The 26,928-nt window shown below is 36.3% G+C and overlaps 1 protein-coding gene across 11 annotated transcripts in view; it reads left to right on the plus strand.

Moving 5' to 3' along the window:
• Positions 1-19,697, plus strand: part of LPAR1 (lysophosphatidic acid receptor 1) — a 170,428-nt gene extending 150,731 nt beyond the window's left edge. For all 11 annotated transcript variants that reach the window (XM_005581087.5, XM_074016825.1, XM_065530228.2 and 8 more), the window contains one exon: positions 17,252-19,697. In XM_005581087.5, coding sequence (XP_005581144.1) covers positions 17,252-17,553 — 302 coding nt within the window. In that variant the 3' untranslated portion in view covers positions 17,554-19,697. The remainder of the gene's footprint in view (positions 1-17,251) is intronic.
• Positions 19,698-26,928: the final 7,231 nt, after the last annotated feature.

Raw genomic sequence — 26,928 nt, forward strand, 5'->3', positions numbered from 1 at the left:
ACATGCATATAAGACCTATAGCAATTTTATAATAAGCGACCTATTGTAAATGATGTAACTTTACAGACTTAATGTAATGTGCATATCTTCCCATGTGGGTAACTATGGTAGAGCAGTGCCAATCTGCTTAATGGCTGCTTACTACTCCACTTATGTATCCTATCAGTGGATATTGAGATAGTTTCTAATTTTCTACCATTATGAATATTTCATTGAACATTTTGTGGTCGTATTTTTATATGCTTCTTCAAGTATATCTGGATGATACACTTCTAAAATGGAATTGTTGAGTAAAAAAGGACATTATACATTTAGATAGATATTGCCAAATTGCCCTTCAAAAAGATGGTCAAATGACTCATCTATCAACAGTGTATGAGTGTGCCCATTTATTTATTACCATTATGTCATTAGTAGGAGCATTTTAAATCTTTCCCACTCTGCTAGCTATTCTTTTTAAGATCAGAATAACATATTTAATACTGATGAGCTTTAGTTCTGAAGCCAAAGCACTTGCTAACATTTCGTCCCTGGATCAACAGACTCAACCACCCAGCCACAGATATTGCTGGACAATCATGGGTTTCCCCAGGAAGGGCACAGCCTGCACCACTAAGCTTATTGAGTGTTTTTGAGCCAGCCAGCCTGCCTGCCTGCCTTCCTCCCTTTCTCCCTTCCTTCCCTCACAGAGTGAGACTTCTCTTGGAGTCTCACTCTGTCACCCAGGCTGGAGCGCAGTGGCATGATCTCAGCCGACTGTAACCTCTGCCTCCCAGGTTCAGGCGATTCTCCTGCCTCAGCCTCCCAAGTAGCTGGGATTACAGGCACATGCCATCTCACCTGGCTAATTTTTGTATTTTTAGTAGAGATGGGGTTTCACCATGTTGGTCAGGCTGGTCTCGAACTCCTGACCTCATGATTCACCTGCCTCAGCCTCCCAGAATGCTGGGATTACAGGCGTGAGCCACTGCGCCGGGCTGAGCTATGAGCTACTTTATACAGGTAACAAGAAGAAGAAACTAAAGATGGTTGGTGCTGGCCTTTCTAGTGTTGGTCAATCTCTTCCTCACTCTCTCTCTCTGTCATTCTCTCTTTCCTACTTTATTCAACTATAATTGACATATAACATGTTGTTGCATATATTGATAGTTTGTTTCTTTCTATTTATTACTGACTAGTATTCCATTGATCACAAATACTACTGTATATTCATCTGTTGATCTGTGGATGGACTTTTACGTTGTTTCTAGTTATTGACTATTACAAATATTTTGCTCTGAGCATTTCATACACATCTTTGTGTGGACATATTCTTTCCTTTCTCTTGGATAAATATTAAGGAGTAGAATGGCTGAGTCATATGATATGTGAATGTTTAACTTTTGAAGAAGCTGCCAAACTGTTTTCCAAATAATTAATACCATATTACATTTTCACCAGCCGTGATGAAAGTTTCAGTTCCACTATATCCAAGTCAGCATTTGCTAGGGTCACTCTTTTAAAATTTGGACATTCAGTGGGTGTGCAGTCATATCTCATTGTGGATTTAATTTGCATTTCCCTGATAACTAGTGAAGCTGATCACCTTTTCATATGCTTAATGGGCCATTTATACGTTTTCTTTTGAGAAGCATCTATTAAAATATTTTGCATTTTAATTGGATTATTCATTTTATTATTGTATTGATATATAATGGGAATCTAACTTTGATATCCCTCCCTCAACCTAATGTCAAATTATTCCAAGACTATTTATTGAGCATTTGATCTTTTCTTCATGTTTTAAAATATGTATTAGATTTTGTTATGCAGAGATTCATTTTTGGATTCTAATGTGTGCCACTAATCCTCCTGCTAGTACCAAACTAGCTTAAACCTGTGGCTTTATATCATGTTTTAATGAGATAAGCCCTTCATTAACTTGCCCCTGCAAATGCGTTTAATACACTAACTAATTTTGAAAGAATTCCTATTTTAAAAGTATTGAATCTTCCCCTTCAAGAATATGGTACTAGCTCCATTTATGTAGGTATTTTTTCTTAAAAGTTATATAATGTTCTTTATTGAAGAATAACATAATTTTGCTAAATGATGATTATCTTGCAAATGACACCTACATATTTATTGTAAGAAATCCATTTAGTTTTGCACTTTAATTTATATATGCCCACTTTTCTGAGGTACAAATTTTTTTCCAATAGTTGATTGAATAGTTATCGGGTATTTTAGTTTCTCTATTAACAAGTAGGCAATCTGAAGACAACTTATTTTCAATTGTTTATCAGTTTTTTTCTTTTCCAGCTTAATTCATTGACTAGAATGTCAGTACAAACAGATATCCTTTTCGTATCCCTTATATTAATGGAATACTTCTAGTATATCATTGTTAAATAAGATTTCTGTTGGTTTCTAATAAGTTTTCTGTAATTTCCCCCTATTCCCAGATTACTAAGTGTTGTACTTGTAATTATATTTTGATTTTTTGTTGGTGGTGTTTTATCTTCCTTTTAAAAAAGCAAATGTTAGATTTTACCATGCTAGTCATTGGTGCTAATATTTTTTCTTAATAGTGTGGTGAATTGCATTAAGCGATTTCCTAGTGTTAACCCTTTTTAGTTGTATCATAGCATTCTGCTGACGGATTCAATTATACTCATGAAGTTGACAGTCTATACAGTTATTCTCAAGGAAAGGTGGTACTTCCTGCTGAGTATTCTCCAGGGACATTTGGGAATGTGAGGGAGTAGTTTTTGCTGGCCACAATGGGCAGGGTGCTAAGGACCCTATAATTCATGGAACAGTTACCTGCAACAAATAAGTTTTTCATCCCCAAAGCCAACTCCGATCCCATTGAGAAAAACTCATCTACAGTTTTGTGGTGGAGAGATTTGTTTTGTCAGTTTTTTATAGTTTATTTTGGTCTCTTAGAATGAGTTGGAATTTGTTAAAACATTTTAGTGCTTGGGGAACAATATAAATTCCATAGGAAGTAATACGTCCCTTAGGTTTGATAAATTTCATCTACAAATCAATCAGAATCTGTTGCCTTTTGAGGGGGTGAAGGAACTTTTTTAGTAATTATATACTCTATGTTTTTTGTTTTGGGTATATTCAGATTTTCAAACTATTGCATCAATTGTTATAGTTTGTTTCCTTAGAAAAACATCAATTTTAGCCATACTTTCAAACTTATTGGCAAATAATTTCATGTAACTTCTTCTAGTGTGTGAACTTCATCATCTATGGTTATCTCTTCTTTCTAATCTGTTTTATTTTGTTGGTCATATATAAGACACTTGTCTCTTAGGTTGTTTCTTTAAATACCAGGTTTGTTGTCTTAATCAAGTTTATTATTTTTTATTTTCTATTTCAGTCACGTGTTTTAATTTCTTTTTTCCTTTTAGGGACGTTATATATTTTTGCTCAACTTCTTGAGTTTAATGCATGGTTCATTTCTTTCTCATTATTTGTATTCATTTGTAAAAATATTTTGGCCTCTGAATGCAAAACTGTGCCGTTAATGGATTTCTAGTCTGTTACAGTCATTCCATTTGGATATAATGCAATCACTTAATTAGGGTATGTGATTTGTATTACTAGAACCGATAGTGATTATGCTATTTGCACAGCAAACAAACCTAAAGCCGCTTTGAATTTCCAGCAGCTCAGTTGGTATCCTGTTGTTATTGACAGTTGTAAACTCAATTACAATTTTACAATTAATTTTAAAGTAATGATTTGTGATAAAAATTCTAGTAGTTAAAAATACACAATGAGTCTACTTTCTCACCCCAATCTTTAGCCATGGCAATACTAATTTCTGATGTAGAATTTTAAAAAATTATCTACATATATAAGCATAAGCGAGTGTAGGAGGGCACTTGTGTATCTGCATATACACACTGAGTATATGCACCTATTCTTACATGACTTTTCACCAACTTAATGTGTTAACAATAGTTTTGTGAAACATACTAATTCATGCCCATAGCCACTTTTCTATTCTCTTCCAGTAAAACTGCTTCAAAGACTTGTATATCCTTGCAGTATTCAGTTTCTTTCCTGTTCTCTCTTGATCTTATTCCAATCAGGCTTCTGTTCTCATGACTCCACTGAACTGTCATCAGTGACCTCCTTGCCACTAAATTCATTTTTTCAGTTTTCAGGTATTTTTGACTTTTCTCCTTCTCTCTAATGTCCAGTCTGTTAGCCATACATATCAGCTGTGTGGTCAAAATGTGTCTATGATCTCCACTTTCCCGTATTCAAAGCCACCATTATCTCTTGTCTGATTTATTGTGTGAGCTTCTACCTGCTCTTCTTTATCCACACTTGCTCTTCCATAGTCTCCAAATATTATTCCCCTCTAAAATGTATCTTACTTATTTTGTATTTTGTTGATTGTCTTTCTCATTCCTTTTAGAACCTAAACTTAATGAAAGCAGAGAATTTTTTTTTCTGCTGGGTTCATTGCTGTATCCCTAGTTACATAACTAATTAAATAATTATACTGTCTAATAAAACAAGTGCAAAAAGAAGGCATTGTTTCTATGAAAATTAGGTGAATGCTTTGTTAACATTCAATTAAGGTAAATTGGGGGAAAAAAAAAGAACTGATGAAAACAACTGTTGAGGTTTGAAGAAACCATAAAAACACTCCACAAGGTTTTTCACTGAAATCGCTTTGCAAGAATTTTAAGTTCTGACTATTCTGGAGGAGCCAAATTGGAAGTAGTATGGGATGCTTAATTGGGGTGGCTTTTGCTTGGAATATGACACAGAACTCCAGTCAATGGACCTGTGTTCAAATAAAAAGCCTTGACTCTGTCAAAAGATTGGTAAATGAATACAAATTTATTTTTTTAAATAAGATGTTTAAAGTATCATTTTTATGATTTGTTGTTCTAAACACTATTAGATGCATTGACTATTATCCTCAGTTAAGGCTTACTGTAGGGCATCTGATGATTTGGTATCAGTAAAGGCAGAATAAACTGGTAGAAGTTGAATAGGATTTTACTTTATGGGTGCAAGTGTACCTTATTTTACTTCTCTATTGATGGTTATCTAAGTTATTTACAGTTTTTAAAACAAAGAATGCTGCAAATCTTTGCACATGCATAATTGTATTGTGTGTAAATATATCTATAGGATAAGTTTCTATCAGTGATATTGTTGCAGTTTATTTTGACAGCTTTAGAACTGATTGACTTTTGCTTAGGATTTATGGGCTAGTCAGAATTTGCTTTGTGATATTTAGACTTGGTGTTGTCAATTGTATCAGCCAGCTTTTGTACTCTACGCTTGTAGGTAAATAATTGAAATTTATGTAGAAAAACTATGTTTATGATTGTGAATCTGGAATTCTATAGCCTAAACACCCACTTCCCAATTGAATCATTGTTTTTATAACCTTACTTTAAGGAAATTTTTTAATTTATAAAAAGTTTTTGATAATGAGAGATATCTTAGATACACAGCTATCATCTTAGAACAGACCATACCTCCTTTCTGCTCTGCCTAGAATCTGTGCTTCCTAAAGATCAATCCAGGACGTTTGGCAGCTATAGGAGATGTAACTAATCTCAAAAAGAATGACAATGACCACATTTACAGTTTATACTGTTCTTCTTTTCATGTCTTTTGGCTATTAAAAATTATACAAATATAAACATTTTTAGGTTATGTAAATAATTCACAAAGTTTTCTGAATTGGCTTTTAGATTAAATTTTTAGTATTTTCCCCATTTTGATAGTAAGGAAACGAATTGTAAATAAAATTTCCATTACGTTTCTCTATCTTTGAAGTTTGTCTCTTGGGTAATACATATCTTGTGATTCATGAAATGCAAAGAAAAAAATCCACAGGATTTTGTCATCAGCTACATTCTATGAGCATTTTCAGCCAGATTTCTGTACTTGTTTAGATTTACATTATTTTGGGAGAATCTTAATTTGTAGTTAAAAAATTAAATATGTTGCAAAACCAATTATAAACTTCCTGTTAATGTTGAACTTTTGCTAGGGAAAGATTCTGAGGGGAATTTCCTTTATCCTTTTAAAGGGATAAATATTATTTAAATCACCTTAGTAACAGTTGGACCACAGTCATGCAATTAGTTTAGTATCACTTTCTCAGTTAGATGGTGTTGGTCTGGAGTTGACAACACTGATTTTCTGTGAAGTTTATTATTTAGTATTTTTTAAATAAGGGGGAAATTTTGCTTTTTAAAACATTTGCAGTCTATCACTAGGTTTACAAGGCAAAATAGATTTAATCATTTTGAGAATTGTGAATTATTTTCTATGTGAAGAATATATGTGGCACCATCGTTTTTGATTGAGTCTCATAGTGCACATTATGTAAAAGAAAACAAATCTTATTGTCTTTTTTATGATACAGTAAAGTGAAGACTGTCCTGAGTGTGCATGGTGCATATATGTTATGTATGTGTTATATGTGTATGCATACATATGTGTGTGTATATCTATTTTTTCTACAAATTTAAAATAATATCAGTGACTTGAAAATAGTAAGGGCTTACCAGGTAATCTCTTTGTAGGCCTTGGAGTAGCTTTTTTTTTTTTTTTTGGTTATTGATGGGTAACCGTGCTCTGGTAAGTCAGTCTTTTTCTTTTTTTTCTTTTTTTTTTTTTTTGAGATGGAATTTCGCTCTTGTTGCCCAGGCTGGAGTGCAATGGTGCAGCCTTTGCTCACTGCATCCTCTGTCTCCCAGGTTCAAGTGATTCTCCTGCCTCAGCCTCCTGAGTGGCTGGGGTTACAGACATGTGTCACCGCCCAGCTAATTTTTTTTTTTTTTTCTTTTGAGATGGAGTTTTGCTCTTGTTGCCCAGGCTGGAGTGCAATGACGTGATCTTGGCTCACGCTTCCCAAGTCCAAGCAATTCTCTTACCTCAGACTCCGGAGTGGCTGGGATTACAGGCGCCTGCCATCACACGCAACTAATTTTTGTAGTTTTAGTAGAGACAGGGTAACAACATGTTGGTCAGGTTGGCCTTGAACTCCTGACCTCAGGCAGTCCACCCGCCTCATCTGCTCAAAGTGTTGGGATTACAGGCATGAGCCACCATGCTCAGTCTAATTTTGTATTTTTTTAGTAGAGACGGGGTTTCATCATATTGGTCAGGCTGGTCTTGAACTCCTCACCTCAGGTGATCCACCCGCCTTGACCTCCCAAAGTGTTGGTATTATAGGCATGAGCCACCATGCCTGGCCTGGCAAGTCGGTCTTAACCTCAATTACTTCACCCTAAGACAGAGCTGGGTAGAAATCAGAAGACAAGAATTAGGAAAAAAGGAAGAGGCAGTGATCCATCTTAACAAGGGTTAGACTGTATTGGTTTTATTGCAGGTAAATTAAAGCCTTTCCTTTTTTGTATGCTTATAGACCTCAGGGGTTGCATTCTATTCCTGAGAATAGTAGCTACCATTGGCAGTGAGGTATGTGTGCATGCATCCTGGATCTAATTAGGTGGCCTGTGCTGCTTCCATATTTTTGGAACATTATTCTGACTTTATTTGTTCTATTTGTAGATAAGAACATTCAGAGAAACACTCTCTGCCCATGTAATTATCTCATATAGCATTTTGCCTACTCAGATGGCATGGCTGAATGTTTTAGGTATAGGGAAAAGCTGACTTGGTGGCAACTCTTTATGCTGTCTTCTCAAATTAAGAGGGTCCTCTATTCAGGAATGTTTCCTGCATAATGAATAGACATTCCTTGAAGCATGATGACCCCCACCCACTGCATTTGAATGTAGAGCAACATTTTACATGAAAACAGTGATAGTATAGGAAGCACAAAATAACATCAAATAAACTCTAATTAATAGCTTCACAGATTCAAGAAGATACCGTGTTGACTAAATTAGTACACATTACTATGTAAAATGATCATTCAGAGAACAGTGTTCCTGAAAATAAAAAAATCTGATCACTTGCCCTCCTTTACCCATTACTAACAAACAGACAAACTGAAAGTCACTACCAGGTAGTGACATGGATATAGCTAAAAATCAAATATTTGACCTTGAAAATAAATCCAGGATATCACCCGGGATACCAAATCAAAAGTAAAGTGTTAAAAATATAAATGGAAAATTAAGAGATGTCAAGGGTCAATCAGTTTTTAAATGTAGATTCCCAAATATCCAACATTCATTGTAAAAGAAGTCTCAAATGAACAGAAAAAATGGAGAGAAAAGTAGTCAAAGTAATAGGATATTTCCTTAATCTAAAGACAAATGTGAGACTGTAGATAAAATTGCCGATCAAGGGCAAAGCAAGAATTATGAGCAAAGCCGAGACATCATATTCTAGTGATATTTGTGATCTCCCAAAGTTAATGAAAGACATTGTGACAGTTTCAGGTAGGAGAGGATGAGAAAAATGTTTGGTTAATGGCCTAGGTAGCTAGCTTACTAGATCCTTGTTCTTTCTTTCACTTACTTTTTTTATTCATTCAACAAATGTTTATAGAGCACTTACTATATGCCAAAAATTTTGTTAGGTAATATAGACACAGTGGAGTAAAAATAGTCGGATGAGGGACAGAAGTAATCAATAATCACACTATAAATAAAAATAAATTACACCTGTGATAACTTCTACCATGGAGGGTTTTATTGTGCCAAGAGCATGTTACAAAGGGATTTTTGACTTAATCAGGGAAGGCATCCCAGAAGTAGCGGTAAGTAACGTGTGAGTAGGAATTAGATTGTGAGGAGAGCAGGTAACATCCCAGGAAGAAAGAGTAACATGCACAAAGGCCCATGGTTAGGGGGATTGCGATAGATTGAAAGGAATGGAAAAACTAGTAAGTCCAGAAAGCAGACATGCAGTGCAAGACAAAGCTTGGTGAGTAAGTAAGGACCTGTACTATGCAGGTGTTTTACACGAAAAGAATGGGAATCATACATCAGACTTCTCATCTGCAAGACTAAATACTAGAAGACAGTGTTCTGAGAGAAAATGATTTTAAGCTTATGCAAACTTTCTAGAAAGAATGCTCATGGTACACTCTAGAAAATGGGGGTGGAGGAGGGAGAAGAAAAGAGGTTCCAAAAAAAAAGATGTACGTTTGAAGAAGCAATGTACCACCTGGGTATGTAAAATAAGCAACCCCCAATGGAAGTTGAAAAGCAGGCCTAGAAATCAATGGGTTCGATTGGGTTAGTAAGTCATAGGGCTGCAGGAAATGTCTTTGGGGATAAATTGTATAATTAAAAAGTTGGAAATACATCTGTGGTATGCTTCTGCTGTAATAAACCACGTGTTTCTTATCTGTAACAAAAGAGAGAATAAAAAGAGAAAGCAGTTAGAAGTTCAAGGGAAAACAAAAATTTGTTCAAAAGTCATGGTGTTGAATCTGTTTTTAATAAGAGAATTAAGGGCATCACATTTTGATGTCTAGTCCCATGTTTGGGCTTATTCTTGACATTCTATTTATGTGTGTGCATTTCCTTGCTTTTGCTTCTATCTTTTCTTTTCCTACCTTTTGATAAATTGAGTTTTCTTTTCAAACTGTTTTGTTCTTCCTTCATTTTTAAAAAATATTTCTTTCTTTTGTGGTTTGAGTGGTACATCCAATATCTATTTTTAGTAGTGGCTAACTTTAAATTTTAAAAACATACTTTAAAAAATTCAAGATACAGGCCAGGCATGGTGGCTCATGCCTATATTCCTAGCACTTTGGGAGGCCAAGGCGGACAGAACACCTGAGGTCAGTAGTTCAAGACCAGCCTGGCCAACATGGTGAAACCCCATCTCTACTAAAAGTACAAAAATTAGGCATGGTGGTATGCACCTGTAATCCCAGCTACTCAGGAGACTGAGGCAAGAGAATTGCTTGAATCTGGGAGGCAGAGGTTGCAGTGAGCCAAGATCAAGCCACTGCACTCCAGCCTGGACGACAGAGTGATACTCAGTCTCAAAATAAAAAATAAAATAAAATAAAATAAAATCAAGATATAGTTCAGTATCTACAGTAGCCCCCAAACAAGACAAAACTATCAGCAAACTTTCTACTGTTCTACCTGCTCTTCTTACCTCTTACATAAGAAAAGAAAAATCAAGACTCCTAGTTTCTTCTCGTTAACATTTCTAAATTTATAAATATCTGAATGAGAGAGTCAAATATATAAAAAACACAAAAAGTAATGTGACAATCATCTAATTGCCAAACATTAAAATCAAACATGCTAACATTTTGTGTAATTTGCTTCAGGTCTCTGAAAAGAATTGTAGATATAACCAAAGCACCGTCCCCCACTCCTTCCTCCTGCCCGTTGTCTCAGAAGTTGTCCGGAAATTGCTGCTTCTTGTTCTCATTCATGTGCTTGCACTTTTATTATCTATCTGTGCACTTATTTAAAAAACCCTCACACTTAAAAAGAATTCGGCCAGGTAATACAGGCTAAAATTATAGGATACAAATTCTGAACCTTCAAAAGTGTGTAGGAATTGTTCCACCATTCTAGAATTTGGTCTTCTAGGGTCTTCCTTATGCTCCTTTGAATGTCCTATAGCATCCATTTAAAGACCTTACACACGGTAGATGTTAATGTTTATTTTCCACCCATAATTTAATGACATTTCTACTCATTAATTTTTCTTGTTTGGGATATATGTACTAGGCGCTTAGCTATGACTTGCTAATTCATCCAATGGAAGACACTGAGTGTCTACTGTCGCCAAGTGATATTCTAGATTCCAGAGATACAGATATGAAAGAGGTAGCATTCTTTCCTTCATGAAGTTAATATTCTTGTTGAGGGAAGATAAAACAATAAACATGTAAACCAATAAATACGATAATTTTGGGTATAAATAAAGGATATGTCATTTGGGTATATCATGATGTGGTGATAATAAAATGGGAGAATATGGTGATGGTGGTGGGCTGCTGCTTTGGCTAGGATAACCAAGGATAGCCTTTTTAAGAAAGTGACATTTAATAAGTAAATGGACATAAAGAGCTGCAGAGAGAGTAATCCGAGCAGATGGATCTATAAATGCAAAGATCCTGAGACAGAAATGGGCTTGGTCTGTGTGACTGGAACCTCGTAAATGGGGAGTGAGTGGAAAGAGATGAGATCCAAGAAAGTGGCAGGGGCCAGTCATGTGTAGGGCATTATGGATAGCAGTAAGGATTTCAAGTAGGAAGATTTTGGAGGGTTTTAAGCAGGAGAGTGACTTAATGCAAATTGATTTATACTTGTTGTGTACAAGCTGGACTTTAGGGAAGCAGTGTGGAGGAAGAGGAATTGGTCAAGAGCCTGTTGCAATTGGCAGATAAAAGGTATTGCTCACTTGTCTAGGGGAGGTAGCAGTGGAGAAGTGGTTTCTCCTGGCTTTTCAGCACCTGAATGGTCTGTAAGAATGGCACTAGCATACAAGTTATTTCAATGTGGACTTTCCAATGTACAGTTGCAGGATGAGAGTTAGAGTCTGTTGGAGGGTATGGAGCTTGTACGTGTGCGATACACACTACTTGAGAGTATGCCAGAGGAAAGGCAGCTTTGGCATTCTCTTGGGTACAGGAAAGGTAGCATGTGGTGATAGAGTCTAATGAAGCTAAAACTGTCACCCAGGAATGTTAAAAAGAGAACATAATGAGTATTCTGCTTGCTTTAGAGCTCTGTATGGTGTTATTATCCTTCTCTAAAAGATAAATGTTGCTCTCAAGAGTAATGAAAATACTAGAGCACATCACACAGTAAATGAAATTGTGAAACTTTAAACATATGCAACATGTGCTGTGACCAGGAAGGAATGGCAGTGTTGAACACCAAACTATATGGAGTAAAATTGGTATCAGGGTGGAAATAACATAGAACAATAATACTTTGGAGATATCTCAGTTAAATTACAAAGTTTCAATAGTCAGGAAAAAAGATTTTATAATTAATCTGAGTTACTCTTTTAGAAAAAGCGTTAATCTCAAAAAGCCATCCACCTATACCCCCATTATAATGAACCCTTAGCTGCGAGATTGAGGAAGAATAAGCTTTGTATCTGTGGCCTATTTTTCTGACATAGGCTCTGTTAAGATACATAGCATCGAAGGATTTCCTAGCTAACTATATATTATGTGTGTATCTTAATAGCAGAAATCACAATGTAACTACAGAGATGAACTAAAATTTGATTAGATTCTGGGATACAAGCTGACTGACCTGAGGGAATAAACAATTTAGGGAAAACAGAAAAAGAAACTTAGGCACTCACCTATTTTCTCCCTTGATTCCCACCCCAGGTCTCTGAGATAGGACTGTTTCTGGGATCCTCATTTGAAAATCAAGAAGAGTGAGGCCACCTTGGGCACAGTGCTGATGTAGAATTGATTTACCTTGACTTGTTTTGGATCTGTGGGATGTCTGGTTCTTTTGTAAAAACACAACTTTGCCAGCCAGACTGGAAATGCTTTCTGTGTTTTTCATCAAAAATCTTGGACACTCTCTCTAGAGGTCTTCTCTGGCAAGGACTGTTTTCCTCTTTAACTTTGGTTCTTGCATTCCATATGTAAGCAAAGTTCAACTAGTTAGGAAAAAGTCATTCTAGAAAAAAAGATTGTAATTGTGAGACCAGATGGTAAGCATTATTCAGCTGATGAGGTTGTGTAGATTTGAGGGAAGGTGTGGTAATATGATCTCGATCTGCAGCTGTGACCTGTTGTTCCAAAACAGCCTCATTCCTTCCTGCCTTTTGCGTCTGCATTCCAGCACCTCTCCCTCCATCTTTGTGGGCATTGGAGTTCTCACGGATTGCTTTGACAGATGCATCAGGGAGGAATAAAGCTTGTTCAAGGAAGGACAACCCACAAATCTGTTTTGAATATCCTCTGCCCCATGTTACTTGTAATATTGGCAAATCCGGGGGAATATAACCACTTTTGTTCAGCACTCTGAGAGACAGTTTCCCATGACACAAATTGCCATGAGCCTATTTAGATGTAATTAAGGCATTTCCATTTGATGTCCTGCAGGTACCTCAAACTAAACACATACTGAACCCAGCTCATTAGCTCTCTTCTCCTTACCTCCCCTAACAAAACACCAATCAAGATTTTCTCCTGTGTTTCCTCCTTCAACCAAAGGAAAAATTTAGAAGTCATTCTAGACTTCTCTGTCTCATCCATCTCATGGAGTCCTTCTCCTAAATACTTCTCCAGTCTTCTATATCTCTTCCCAGTGCTGCTGCCCTGATTCTGGCTTTCATTATTTCTCTTTTGGAATTTGGAAATAGTTTTGCCTTTACTTTATTTTCTTCTTCCACTCTGTCACCAATGTTGTGTCTTAAATGAAAATCTGACCAGTAAGGCCAATGAGATTACAATCCCACAGTGGGAGGGGTGGATGAAGGTCTTTATTTTTTAAAGAAGCTCTGCAGGCTATTGTAATATGTGGCTATGGTTGAGAATGTATGCTGGACTGGACAAATTTCAAATATCTCAGCCAGATATACAAGACGTTTGTGACCTTGGGCATCGCATCTTCTGATTTTTCTTCTGTTTCTGACTTTACAATAAATAACCATAACTACTTGTACTTCCTCTAACTTTTTTTTTTTTTGATATGGAGTCTTGCTGTGTCACCCAGGCTGGAGTATAGTGGCGTGAGCTCGGCTCACTGAAACCTCTGCCTAGTGGGTTAAAGTGATTCTCCTGCGTCAGCTTCCCAAGCAGCTGGGACCACAGGTGTGCGCTACCATGCCTGGCTAATTTTTGTATTTTTAGTAGAGATGGGGTTTCACCATTGTTGGCCAGGCTGGTCTCGAACTCCTGACCTCAGGTGATCCACCTGCCTCGGCCTCCCAAAGTGCTGGGATTACAGGCGTGAGCTCCCACACCGGGCCCTTCCTCTTTCATACTGTTGCATACTGTTCATCAGTGTTGTGCCTGGGTTTGTGGGATTCTTCTATCAGAAATGTGCTGGAAATATACAAACTAATAAAACACTATGACTACTGAGTACTGTATTTCATTCCCCATCTTGGTAAGTGTTGGCATTGACCCATGAGAACCTCCAGAAAGATTTGAGGCTTACATGCTTCCCTGTGTTCTCTCTCTATTCCCTCTTGTTATCTTCTTCATACCCAACTGCAAGTCCTAGGAATTTCTTTATAATCAGGATAGTATTGTCTTAGAGCCTTTTGACATGCCAGCTCTTCCTTGTCCAAAACACATTTTCACATTCTGCCCTTGGAGAATCTGTCCTAGGGCTCTGTAACAGCAGCTGCCACAAGTCTGTGCCACTCACATAAGTCATGGTGGTCAGGTAGATATGCAGTTTATAGAGGACTTTTACAAGTTATATCTAAGTTTGATCCTCACTGTGCCATATGGAGTAGGCAGGGAGCTATTATTTCTCCACTTTACAGGTGCTGAGATGGAGGTGTTTTAACTCGTATCAACCTGTCTTTCAGGTGTACACTGGACTCTATAGATTACATGTTGAAGGGTCCACAATGCACATCTCAAGTACTGTAACCTGACTGAATTATGGTTAGCTCCCTATTATTAAAGGACTTTAGGTGTGGTTTATTATTGTTTTCAGAAGCTCAAGGGGAAATCCCTAATTTGAGCAAACTTTATTTCAGAATATCCATTCATTATGGGTTAGGAGCCTCATCCCTTGAAATTTTCCAGCCCCCATTTTCCTCTTCTGTATTGCATCCTCATCTTTTGGTCAGTTTGATCCTTGAGGCCTCTGTGAAATAGAAAGGAGGGGGAGGGGGACATGGAATTTCCATATGATTGGTTTTAGATGTTGATTTCTGAGGCCTGTACTGTGAGTCACTGAAATGATTGGATTGAGTCTTGAAGATCCAAACACAGAGTGTTGGGACTGTGTGGTGGGGCCTAATCCTAGTACAAAAACCAGTTCCTTTCAGTGAAGAGAAAAAGGGATAGGACTGTAGGTTCCTCAATGAAGCATCCATACATAGTAGCTCCTGTGTCAGGCTGTGGCATTTCCCACTTCCTGCCTTCAGTCTAGCAGGGTTCCTTGCATTTCTTGGTCTAAAAGTAAGGCTCATGGGCTCTTTCTGGAAAGATCTTACACCATTTAAATTTTAACATTGGGAGAAATTATAAACAAATGACAGTATTTGAATTATCTCACTTTTGAACAAAGTTAAGCAGCTTAAGTATGTCAGAATAAAGATATTCCCTTCTGCTGCCCAGGAGAAAAAGATCATTTTATTTAAAATCTAGCTATTGACATGCATGTTCCTTGTGTCTAATCAAGTTCTGAATTTGAACTCAATTAGAGCTTTGATAAAAGAAAGGGGAAAGGAAACTTGAAAGAATGCTGTTCCATTCATGAAGGGCCTGTGTGTTTTTAGTTTCCAAGTAAATGGCATAATGGGACCATGTATTTTCCATCCAAGCATTTTCCATCCTGAGAATAATTCCCTTCCTGGCTTCTCAATGAATAATGCATTATTTTTGAAACCCAAGAGGCATTCCTTTGATTTTCCTTTATGTTTAGCTTTCTGAGTGATTTTCAAGCAAGGAAATTCAAGGACTTGGAATGAATGCTTTATTAACATTTTTATTGAAGTTCAAATCGCTCCTTGGCTATTATCTCCTGATATTTGAAATATTTTTTTTCTCTCCAAGGAAAGTCTAAGGTATTGTATTTATTAGAAAATGAAGTACCTTGGCCAATCTTCAAAGTGAACAGCAGTTTAAAACCAATACACATTTGTGTTGTAGAACAAAGAGCTTTATGGGGGTACTTTTCTCCTTTATTTTCATTTCCCTGCTGAAAAGTTTCACAAAAGAAAGCTCAGATTCAAAAGTGGGCTGTTTGGAGACTAAATCTCATTTGTTTACATTTTGTGAAACTAATTCCTTGAGGCTGGACCAAATCCATGACCCCAGTCCAAGCCTGCATCCACCAAAGCCAGTGCCATTTAAATCTGAAGATGCAAATGCCCTTCTGGGATTGCCCCTACTTCCGCTCTGCCTGATTACACATATGTAGCCTGCCTGATTACACATATGGGGCCCATTAGGTGAGGTGTAATGGGACACAGTGGTGCCCACCGCTATTGGCTCATGTTCTTTCAGTAGAAGATCCCCAACAGAGTCTGGAGTAACACAGTGGTAGGTTTTAATGCTATTTTATGCCTCCATTTTCCTGGGATCCAAATGATGAGTGATTTCAGAAAGTAAATGAAATAGAATTAAGCATATCATCTATATTTTAATTCCTCTTATAGTAAAATTGTAATGATTCAGAATAATTGGGGGAAGAAAGAGAACAAAATTGATCTAAATTAATAAAATATCTAAAACATTAAATGTGGTTTAAAATATTTAATGTTATCATTTTCAAGAAGTAGAAATGTAATATTTTCTAGAGCTTGAACTCTGGAGGCAGCCTCTAAGAGCAGAAACTCTGGGATTTTTCTACTTTCCAGTACTGTGGCCTTGAGCCAGTTATGTAAACTTTCTGGGTCTCAGTTCCTTCACCTGTACAATGGGGATATTAGTTTCTATGTCATATGGCTACTGTGAACATTCAATGAGTTATTACTGGTACAGCATATAGGACAGCACTATGTAGGTAGTTGTTGAATAAAAATAAAACATAGATCTTATCATTGAAAATCACAATTTCCAAACAGGTCCATGCTACTCAGCAGGTAATATTATTGTTATTGTAGGTACAGGTTGAGTGATTATTTCCTTAACACTCTTTTAATCCATACAACAAACCTCATGAGGTGTAAATATAATCATCTGCATTTTTCAGATGGGAAGATTAAGGAAAGAAAGTAGTTTGCCTAAGTTCACCCTGTTCATTACATGTCCACCAAGGATTTGGGCCCAGACAACCTGAATCCAGAAACTATGCCTTAATTAAACATTAAAGGACATTTAATCATTAGTGCTTATCTTTTGCATTAGTGCTTATGCAGTTTTTCATATCTCAATTGCTTATCAAACTCTTTGTGTTTTGCTCAAAATAATAATCATCAATGTCTCATAATTACTTGATTTTAGTAACGTCCGAAATAAAATTTTAAGTTGACTATCGTTAAATTTTTTCTGATTATCTCAGGAAATGAGTATTTCATTTGCAACAATGATTTGTGGCTTCCAACTTCAGTATTTTTATATTGAACTGAAATCATTTCACTTTATGGTTGCATGTTTTATAATGTTTTTTCATTCTCTTTTTAAAAATCCTCCTGATCCCTATCCTTGTCCTTGTAGGGGCCTTTATCATCTGCTGGACTCCTGGATTGGTTTTGTTACTTCTAGACGTGTGTTGTCCGCAGTGCGACGTGCTGGCCTATGAGAAATTCTTCCTTCTCCTTGCTGAATTCAACTCTGCCATGAACCCCATCATTTACTCCTACCGCGACAAAGAAATGAGCGCCACCTTTAGGCAGATCCTCTGCTGCCAACGCAGTGAGAACCCCAGCGGCCCCACAGAAGGCTCAGACCGCTCGGCTTCCTCCCTCAACCACACCATCTTGGCTGGAGTTCACAGCAATGACCACTCTGTGGTTTAGAACGGAAACTGAGATGAGGAACCAGCCGTCCTCTCTTGGAGGATAAACAGTCTCCCCCTACCCAATTGCCAGGGCAAGGTGGGGTGTGAGAGAGGAGAAATGTCAACTCATGTACTTAAACACTAACCAATGACAGTATTTGTTCCTAGGCCCCACAAGACTTGATATATATTGAAAATTAGCTTATGTGACAACCCTCACCTTGATCCCCATCCCTTCTGAAAGTAGGAAGTGGAGCTCTTGCAATGGAATTCAAGAACAGACTCTGGAGTGTCCATTTAGACTACACTAACTAGACTTTAAAAAGATTTTGTGTGGTTTGGTGCAAGTCAGGATAAATTCTGACTAGTTGAATCCACAGCTTCATTTATATACAGCCTTCCCTTTTTTATTTTTAAAGGATACGTTTCACTTAATAAACATGTTTATGCCTATCAGCATGTTTGTGATGGATGAGACTATGGACTGTTTTTAAACTACCATAATTCCATTTTTTCCCTTACATAGGAAAACTGTAAGCTGGAATTATCTTTTGTTTAGAAAGCATGCATGTAATGTATGTATGCAGTATGCCTTACTTAAAAAGATTAAAAGGATACTAATTTTAAATCTTCTAGGAAATAGAACCTAGACTTCAAAGCCAGTATTTGTTTAGGTTATGAAGCAAACAATGCTCTAATGACAATATTAACTGTTTAATTAAAATGTTGTAACAAGTTTAAAACAGGGAATGTAAATTTTTGCCAAAGTGATATGTATTCCAAAAAAGTCATAGAAGATGAAGCACTGTAATATTGTTCCCACATATTTAAAATACCCAAGTACATTCTAATTACCAGTGTATCAGAGGAAAGTTTTCGTAGTCTTTGTAAAATAATATACTCATCATAGAAAACTTGAAAAATGCAGAAATGTATAAAAAAGCAAAAATTGTTACTGATAATATCACAACCCAGAAGGAACCACCTTTCAAAAGCAACCCCCATATATGCCTATGTATGTATTGTATACCTTTTTTACATAATTGGAATCATACTGTAAACAGTTTTATAAGTAGATCTTTTTCATTGCAAAATTGCCACATTTTCTTATGGTATTAAAAATTTTACAAAAACAATTTTAATGGCTATATTATATTCCATTGAATGGATGCAACTCAGTTTATTTAACCATTCCCATGTTGTTAGCTGTTTAGGTTATTTCTAATTTTCATTTTGCAGAAATTTTGTGTGCATAAACTTTGTCCATATAATTGATTATTAGGACATATTCCCATGAAGGATTCTTTTTTTCAAAAAATGTGAAATGTCATCTTTTACTTATACCTTTCATAAAAAGGGATTTCCTGCGTTTGCACTGCATGGGTGGCAGTTGTGAGGAAAAGCCAGTCAAATGACCTTTTTACAAAAGAAATGCAGTGGTCAGTTTAGTTGAGAGTGACTTTTTAATATAACAAGATCAACTAGAAGCATTCAACTGTCTCAAGAGTCAAGGTATCCCAATATATCTCGCAATTCCAAACTTTGTTTGAGTGACTCATTATCCAGCTCTTGGTAGCCACACCTGCAATGTAAAATTGAAGAAAATTCAAAGAAACCAAATGTGCTGAGTGAATAAAGGATTGTCATATCAATTAGTTTGGGTCTATCTGTAGCAAATGGGTTGAGTGTGTCAGTAGGTGATTGGTTACTGTGTATTCTCCAGGAATCACCCCAATAGGCTGCTGCCCTATTAGGTGATACCTGTTTAATACATTGTCCAGGTAGAGTAGTAGTTGCATCAGTTTGCTGTAACAAGTGACCAGTGAAGTAACACAGTGGTGAAGCAGGTCAGGGGAGGTCAGGAGGATGTCTGAGAGAAAGAAGTCTGGGAGATGAATGACTGTCTAGGAAGGAGGACATCAGTGCACGGTTACTGTTTGAGCAGAGGGCAGACTTGTAAAGTACCCGTAGTGAAAAGAATGTGGGGACTCAATTAGCAGAAAGGTGTTTGCACATACTTTTTACAAAATACAGAATACTTTATATTGGAAGTGAAAGAAATGAACTTGGACTTTTACGCATGTGCATATTTTTCTGGAGGCTGTATGGATTATTTGAAATGAAAAGCATACTAATTGGACTTTAATAAATCATTTTCAATCAGCGCTTGGTAATGTGTGGTTCTGGTCAGTGCTATTTCTCTTGTTCGAGAGTCTTCCAGCTTGCCTTGCATGGGTGTTTTTCCTGCTGTGACCTCCTTTATTTCTCTGTTACAAGGGCTGCTTAACCCTGAGGTGGAGCAACCATGTGCTCCCCCAACCCCCAACTGTTTTTTTTCAATCTGAGTAATAAATCTTGCCAGTGTCTGTAAGATAGTAGTTTATGTTCCATGAGAGGAGACAATTTATTAAGATGGTACTTTACCTCAACAGGATAACTGTTAGAGTGAGTTTCTTTTTGAAAAACTCTGATTTTACAAAAAATGTTGACAGCTTTCATGAAACACTCTCACTAGTTTATAAAATCACAGTAGTATTTCTATTTATAGATTTAATAACCAATAAGATGAAAGTTACATATATCTTCCAATGATATAACCATTATAACATTTTCAGTATATCACTAAGGTGTTGGAAAAAGATAAAATATTTATTCAAGTGAATGTCTCAGGATTTGGAAGAGAATTCTGAACCTTTAATTTTAGGTGGATATAAGATTGTTAGAAATCAAATGTCTTTGAATTGTTCTTTACAAATTAGCCACCTCTCACATATTCCTCTTTTGAAATTAGTGAAACCATAATTTTCAAGACCTAAAACCACAGCTAACATACAATTAATGAATCTTATCAGCCTTCCTTTTCTCCTTCCCAGTTAGCTATTGTTTTAGGTTCCACTGTTCATCTTCCTTCTAATTTACTCCGGAATTCTCTCAGCTTCTGAAAAATTATATACTGCTTCTAGCTCCTTCCCTTAAAACCGAGAGTATGCACTCATGCTAGGTTAAAAACTGTAGAAACACCTCTTTTATCACATGCCTTCACTATAGCAAAGTAAATAGAACATTTTAATGAAAAGAGCTTTTGAAACAAAGTGCTAATTGTTTCATACCAACTGAGCTTCACCTCATTCCAAACCCCATAAGAATTAGGGATTATTTGTGGGTTTAGAATGGGTGGTTTGTGAACGAGGTTGGACACTACATGATAAAAGAGGTGTATGTAACTAGGAGCCAGGATGTATTGTTAATCTTCCTAAACAGGGTCTGTTCATGTTCTAGCATTCACCTGCATCTTGTATAGTCTGACAGCAAATTCTCTAATTCTTCCCTTAATCTTATAAAGCTCATATTCACAGACTATTAGCATATTATTAAATTATAAACTTAAATCATAAATTATTAGCAAATAGTCTATGAATATGAGCTTTATAACTCTGAATATGAACTTCAATGATGTGACATGTAATGATCATTTGAAAATATGCTGGAGTTGCAAACTAAGGCACATCAGTCGAATCTACTTATTTTTGTATGACCTATGAGCTGAGAACAGGTTTTAAATTTTTAAATAGTTGGGAAAATATTTTGTGACACATGAAAATTTTAAGAAATTCAAATGTCAATGTCCATAAATAAAGTTTTATTGGAATACGGCCATCCTTATTAGTTTATTAATTCCCTATGACTGCTTTTGTACCATTAAATACTAGCACAGAGTGGAGTAGTTGCAACAGAGACTATAATGGCCCTCAAAGTCTAAGATATTCACTCTCTGGCCCTTTATTGAAAAAGTTTGCCAATCCTTGATTTAGGAGATTCCATTTTCAATCATGCTATCCTCATTTGACTATGGATGTTCATTAGAAGAGGAAGAAGGAGAAATTGGGCACAAGATTCCTTAATCTAGCCTGCAGAGAGAATTCTCAACCCAATTTTTTATGCTAAAGATAACTTGTATTTTGGAACTTACGGAGAAGCTAACCAAATTTACAGATATTTGTGAATAAATTGCCAACATGATGCCCCATCACCCCTGAATACTTTCTTATGTAATTCCTACAGATAAGGACATTCTCTTTCGTAACCTCAATGCAATTATTAAAGTGAAATTAACATTGATACAGAAACAACCATTTCATTCACAGATCCCACTCAATCTTCATCAATTTGTCCAATAATGTCCATTATAGCAAAATAACCTAGTCCAAGCTGGCTGGCTGTATTATCTCTCTTTGAGTCTTCTTAAATCTTCAACGGTCTCTAAGTTTTTTCTTGACTTTCATGACCTTGTCACTTAAAGATCACAGGTCATTTTTTAGAGTGTCTCTCAACTTGGCTTGTCTGACATTTTAAATTGTATTTAGGTCATTTATCTTTGACAAAACAAGACAGAAATGCTGCTGTGGTTCTTCTGACCACATCCCATCCAACAGCACGTCATGTTGATTTGTCCTATTAGATACTTTGATTATGCAGTTAAGGTGGTGTCTACTAGGTTTGTCCACTATGAAGAAAACAGATACCTGTTGCACACACACCCTCAATCATTTTTTCCTTTGTAATAAGCACCCTGTAGAGAGGAAATTGGGACTATGTGAGTATCCTGTTCCTCATCAAATTTTAATGTCTAGTTTTAGCATCCATTGATATTTCTTGGATGAATTAATTATTATTCTGATAGTTGCCAAATGATGAATTTCTAATTCTCTTTTCAAAACATACTGGCATTCTTCTGTGGGAAACTTTTTTTCTCATTTATTCACTCATTTATACCAGTATGAACTCATGGGTTCCTGTTTTGTTTAATTGCTTATACTGTTACTGTCGCTTTCCAGTTAAATCTTTCCTTTTGAGATAATTGTAGATTCACATGCAGTTCTAAGAAATAGTATAGACTGATTCCGTATATCTTTTACCTGGTTTCTCCCAGTGGCCAGTATCTCACAAAACCATAGCATAACATTACAACCAGGATGTTGACATTGATATAATCAAGGTACAGAACAGTTCCATCACCACAGAGATTCCTCATGTTGCAATTTATAGCTTCATCCAACTCCCTTACCCCCATTCTGACTCCTAGCATTCACTAATCTAGTCCTCATTTCTTCAATTACATTTAATAATTTTCTCATGCTAAAACTCATAAGACTTCTCTGTAACAATGGGTATGGTGCTGATACTTCCCTAGAGTTAATAGAAAGGGAGAGAGAGTCCCTGTATACATGAACTATAGACTATATATAGTCCAGAGAGAAGTCATGCAAACAAATATTTCAAAGAATACAGAAATGAGTAAAGTAGAAAGTGGAAGTCTCCCCTACAGTTTGGAAGTCAGACGACAGATAATCTGTTGCACACATTACCTGATCAACACAGACATTCACAAAGTGATTTTACTTTTTTTTTGTTTTGAGATGGAATCTTGCTCTGTTGCCCAGACTGGAGTGCAATGATGCGATCTCTGCTCAATGCAAGCTCCACCTCCCAGGTTCACGCCATTCTCCTGCCTCAGCTTCCCGAGTAGCTGGGACTACAGGCGCCCACCACCACACCTGGCTAATTTTTTTGTATTTTTAATAGAGACGAGGTTTCACCATGTTAGCCAGGATGGTCTCGATCTCCTGACCTCATGATCCACCCACCTCGGCCTCCCAAAGTGCTGGGATTACAGGCACAAGCAACCACGCCCAGCCGTGATTTTTATATTTTTGTTTGGTTTGTGGAACTCTCAACATCTCTTTGGCATCAGGAAAGCCAGACTTCATTTTGTTTCATGTGTGGCATTGTTTATAATTTGCATCATTTAGCTTTCATCTTTCATGAAAGGAATCTTTGTATTTTCTATTATGAAGAACATATAGTGCTAAGTAGTACTTAACACTTGTTTATGTAAATGAAATGTGTGAACTACAAGTAAAGGCATGCTTAATCAAGAAATGCTCTTTAATTCCATAATCCTGATAAAGAGTTTCCTTCATGTTTAAGAATATTACAGTTAAAATTAAGTCAGAATAATGTTAAAAAACAAAAAAGAAAAAACTTAAATCCTTTGAATGATATGACCTACCAATGTGTTTGTGTTTTCTGAGTAGTGAACTTACTTTGCTATGCTTTGGGAAAATTTTTAATAGCACTACTGTGTTGCATGGGTAATGGATTTATTGCTCACAGAAAACATTCATATAATTTGTATTTTGATCTTTGTGATAACTCTGACACATGAAGAAACGGTCTCAAGGAAAAAATTGGAGTTCTAATATTTGTTGTTTATAGCATTATTTGATGCCTAATTACATATTCTTTATATTGTAATCCATAATTCCTTATATATATTTATCTATTGTGGCTCCCCCAAACAAATTATGAGTACCTGTTTATATATTTTTTAATCCCTCAAAGAATTTAACACTGTAAAAGTAAGAGAAGAAAACATAATGTCATTAACAGGTGCATGAACTGTGCTGTGCGGTGTTCATATTATTGCAGGCGTGCTTGTATTCTAAGCTAGAAAACAAGTATTAATATTTGAGAGTAAGATAATCTTGTGCTTTCCATGACCTTTGTATTATACCAATGACTAGAACAAAACTAGAAATGTGGTGTCACTCAACAGTTCTTAAGTGAAAATTTTATGACCATAATTAGATGTGGTAGTTGTTATCACTATCTGCCACTCATTCTTTGACTTACTCATCTACAAATATTTTTTCAGAGTCTTCTGTGTACCGGACTCTTACGTTATTGCTGGGAATGTGATAAGCAAGATCTTTAATAGAACTTAAAATTTAGTTGCAGTGAAGGAGAAGAAAATAAGTTAAAAATAAAAGTACAAATTGTGTTAAGAGTTATGAAGGACACGATGGCATGACACAGAAATTAAAGGAAAATGAAATGGATGGTGGAAGGTAGGGAGAGGAACTATCTTTGAAAGGATAATTTAGAATACTCTGTCTTAGAATGAGAACGGTCCTGTCAAAGCCATTCACCTTGAACCTGAGTTGTACAGAGGTGTACCCCTGTTCAGCTCTTGAACTTGCACTCACTCTGGTAATCAGTTTACATCAAAACAACCCTTTAGAAAAATTGGCATGCATCTATCATACGCGGATAGGAATTTCAGACAAGATGTGTAAATGCTTAGTGAGAGAAAGCATGCCATTTGGGAAAGAAGGGCAGGTATAGACTGTGAGGATGAGGCTTGAAAGGCAGGCTGGCATGATGACTTGAGTGATTTTGGAAGTGATTTTATCCTTGAGAATTGTAGGAAATAAGCTAAAGGATTTAAGTTAAAAAAAAACCCACAATCTGGTTTATACTTCAGAATAAATTGGAGAAGAAAGACTGAAGGCAAAAGATAGGATCAGAGGCTGTCACATTAACTGAGACAAAAGGTGAAGGTGACAATGGTGGTGCAGAGATGAATGGATTCCAGGGGTGTTTGGGACACGGTGATTGTTTGGATACGGATGTTTTCCTGAGTTGTGACCTCGAACACTGGATGAATGGGAATGTGATATGTTGAGATAAGGAACATAAGAGCAATTTTACAGAGAAAATATAATGAGTAGAGCCTTCAAATGAGAATTTTGTGGTAGGAAAGTGGCTGTGTGAAACTTGAAGCTCAGGATATATCCCTGGACTGAAGACTTAGATTTTGGAGTCTGATTTTTTTCAGCTGCCATCTTGCTATATTCTTCCCCAAGATGAGAAGCACATAGCCTCTGATCTGCTTGAATAAGAAGAAGGGAATGAGCTAAAACAAGGAGAAATAAAAAAGCAGAACTTACTATCTGAATATATTATCCAGAAACATGTGAAACTGTTTCTTTTCAACAAAATAAGTTTATCTATTTACAATGTACTTGATTTTTAACTTGATAATACACTATAGTTATCTATCCAAGTTTTAAGTATGTGTCTGCCTTACTCTGCAGTTGAAGTAGAGATTATTACAGGTCATCAATGTTTTGTTTACCCCTGCTTCCTGGAATCTTGGAAAGCTACAACTCTGTTAGGCAGGTCTGTGCCACTTGTTATGGCCAATGGCCTGTGAGTGGATGTGACATCTGTCATTTCTAGACTTGATGAACTAAAATACCCCATGCTACTTTTCAGATCTTTTTTTTCCCCCTCCACCTTCCAAAAGCCAAAAATAGAGGCGGCAGAATAAGAGAGTGAAACCCCCATCAGCTTGAGTGACTATGTAGAGCAAACTCCCTGATGTCTCATATTGAATGGACAGCTTTATCAAGTCTGAAAGGAAAATAAAATCTCACTATGAAAATCACTATGCCAAAAGGGAAAAATTCAGCTGAAATCTAAGTCATGCAAGAAACTGCTTTTCCTTTTTTCCCTAAGCACATGGTTGCAGATAAAAGGCCAGATATCTTCACATCTATCTATGTTCACCTTATCATATATAAAGTGCTGATTTACTGAGCACCAGACAAATATGTAACTGACTTTTCCCCTACCTGCTCCTTTTCTCGTGCAACATGTGGATTCAGTAATATGACCATACCTTCTCTCTTTCGCCTCCAAACTGTGCTTCCCATTTAAATACTGAAGCCTTTTTCCCTTTGGAGAAAGGCACACAGGACAGACTGTTTCTGTGATTTCCGTGTTCCTTTCTTCAGGGGATGTCCATAATGTCGACAAAATAAACTTCTAAATTGATTGAGCATTGTCTCCGATAATTTCTGATTTATACAAGAAATAAGCACGTGCTCTGTTTTCAGTGAGATTTTGGCATTCATTTGTTACTGCAACATAGGTTATCCCAACTGATAAATAGTATTCAGTCTTGATGAGCATTAAGATTGACTTTTGCCTTTTCCTGATTATAGGAAATGGACATTTAAATTTTCATTTTTTTGTAAAGCATACCAAAGTGTACTCCAAAAATATTGTACCAGTTTATAGTACCATAGTGTATGAGATTATCTTTTAACCCATCTCTTTGTCAATATTGGATACTATCAGTCTTTTAAGTTTCTTTAATTAAAAAAGAGTTTGGTCAAAAGACCCCAAAAGACTTACATGTTAAACAACACACTTCTAAATAACACATGGGTCGAAGAAGAAATCTCAATAAATTTAAAATTTGAACTAAATTAAAAAAAATCAAAATTTGTGGGATGCAGTGAATGCAGCGCTTCGAGGGAAATTTTTAGCGGTGTATTCATATACTAGAGAGGAAGAAAGATCTAAAATCAATAACATTCCTCCTTAGGGAACTTTTTTAAAAGAGTAAATTAAATCCAAAGTAAGCCAAAGAAAAATAATAAAAATTAGACAGAAATCAATGAAATTAAAAATAGGAAGTCAATAGAGAGAAATCAATGGGAGCAAAAACTGGTTCTTTGAAAAGACAGAAAATTAATAAACCTCT

Source organism: Macaca fascicularis, chromosome 15, assembly GCF_037993035.2.
Source record: "Macaca fascicularis isolate 582-1 chromosome 15, T2T-MFA8v1.1".
Taxonomy (NCBI): Eukaryota; Metazoa; Chordata; class Mammalia; order Primates; family Cercopithecidae; genus Macaca; species Macaca fascicularis.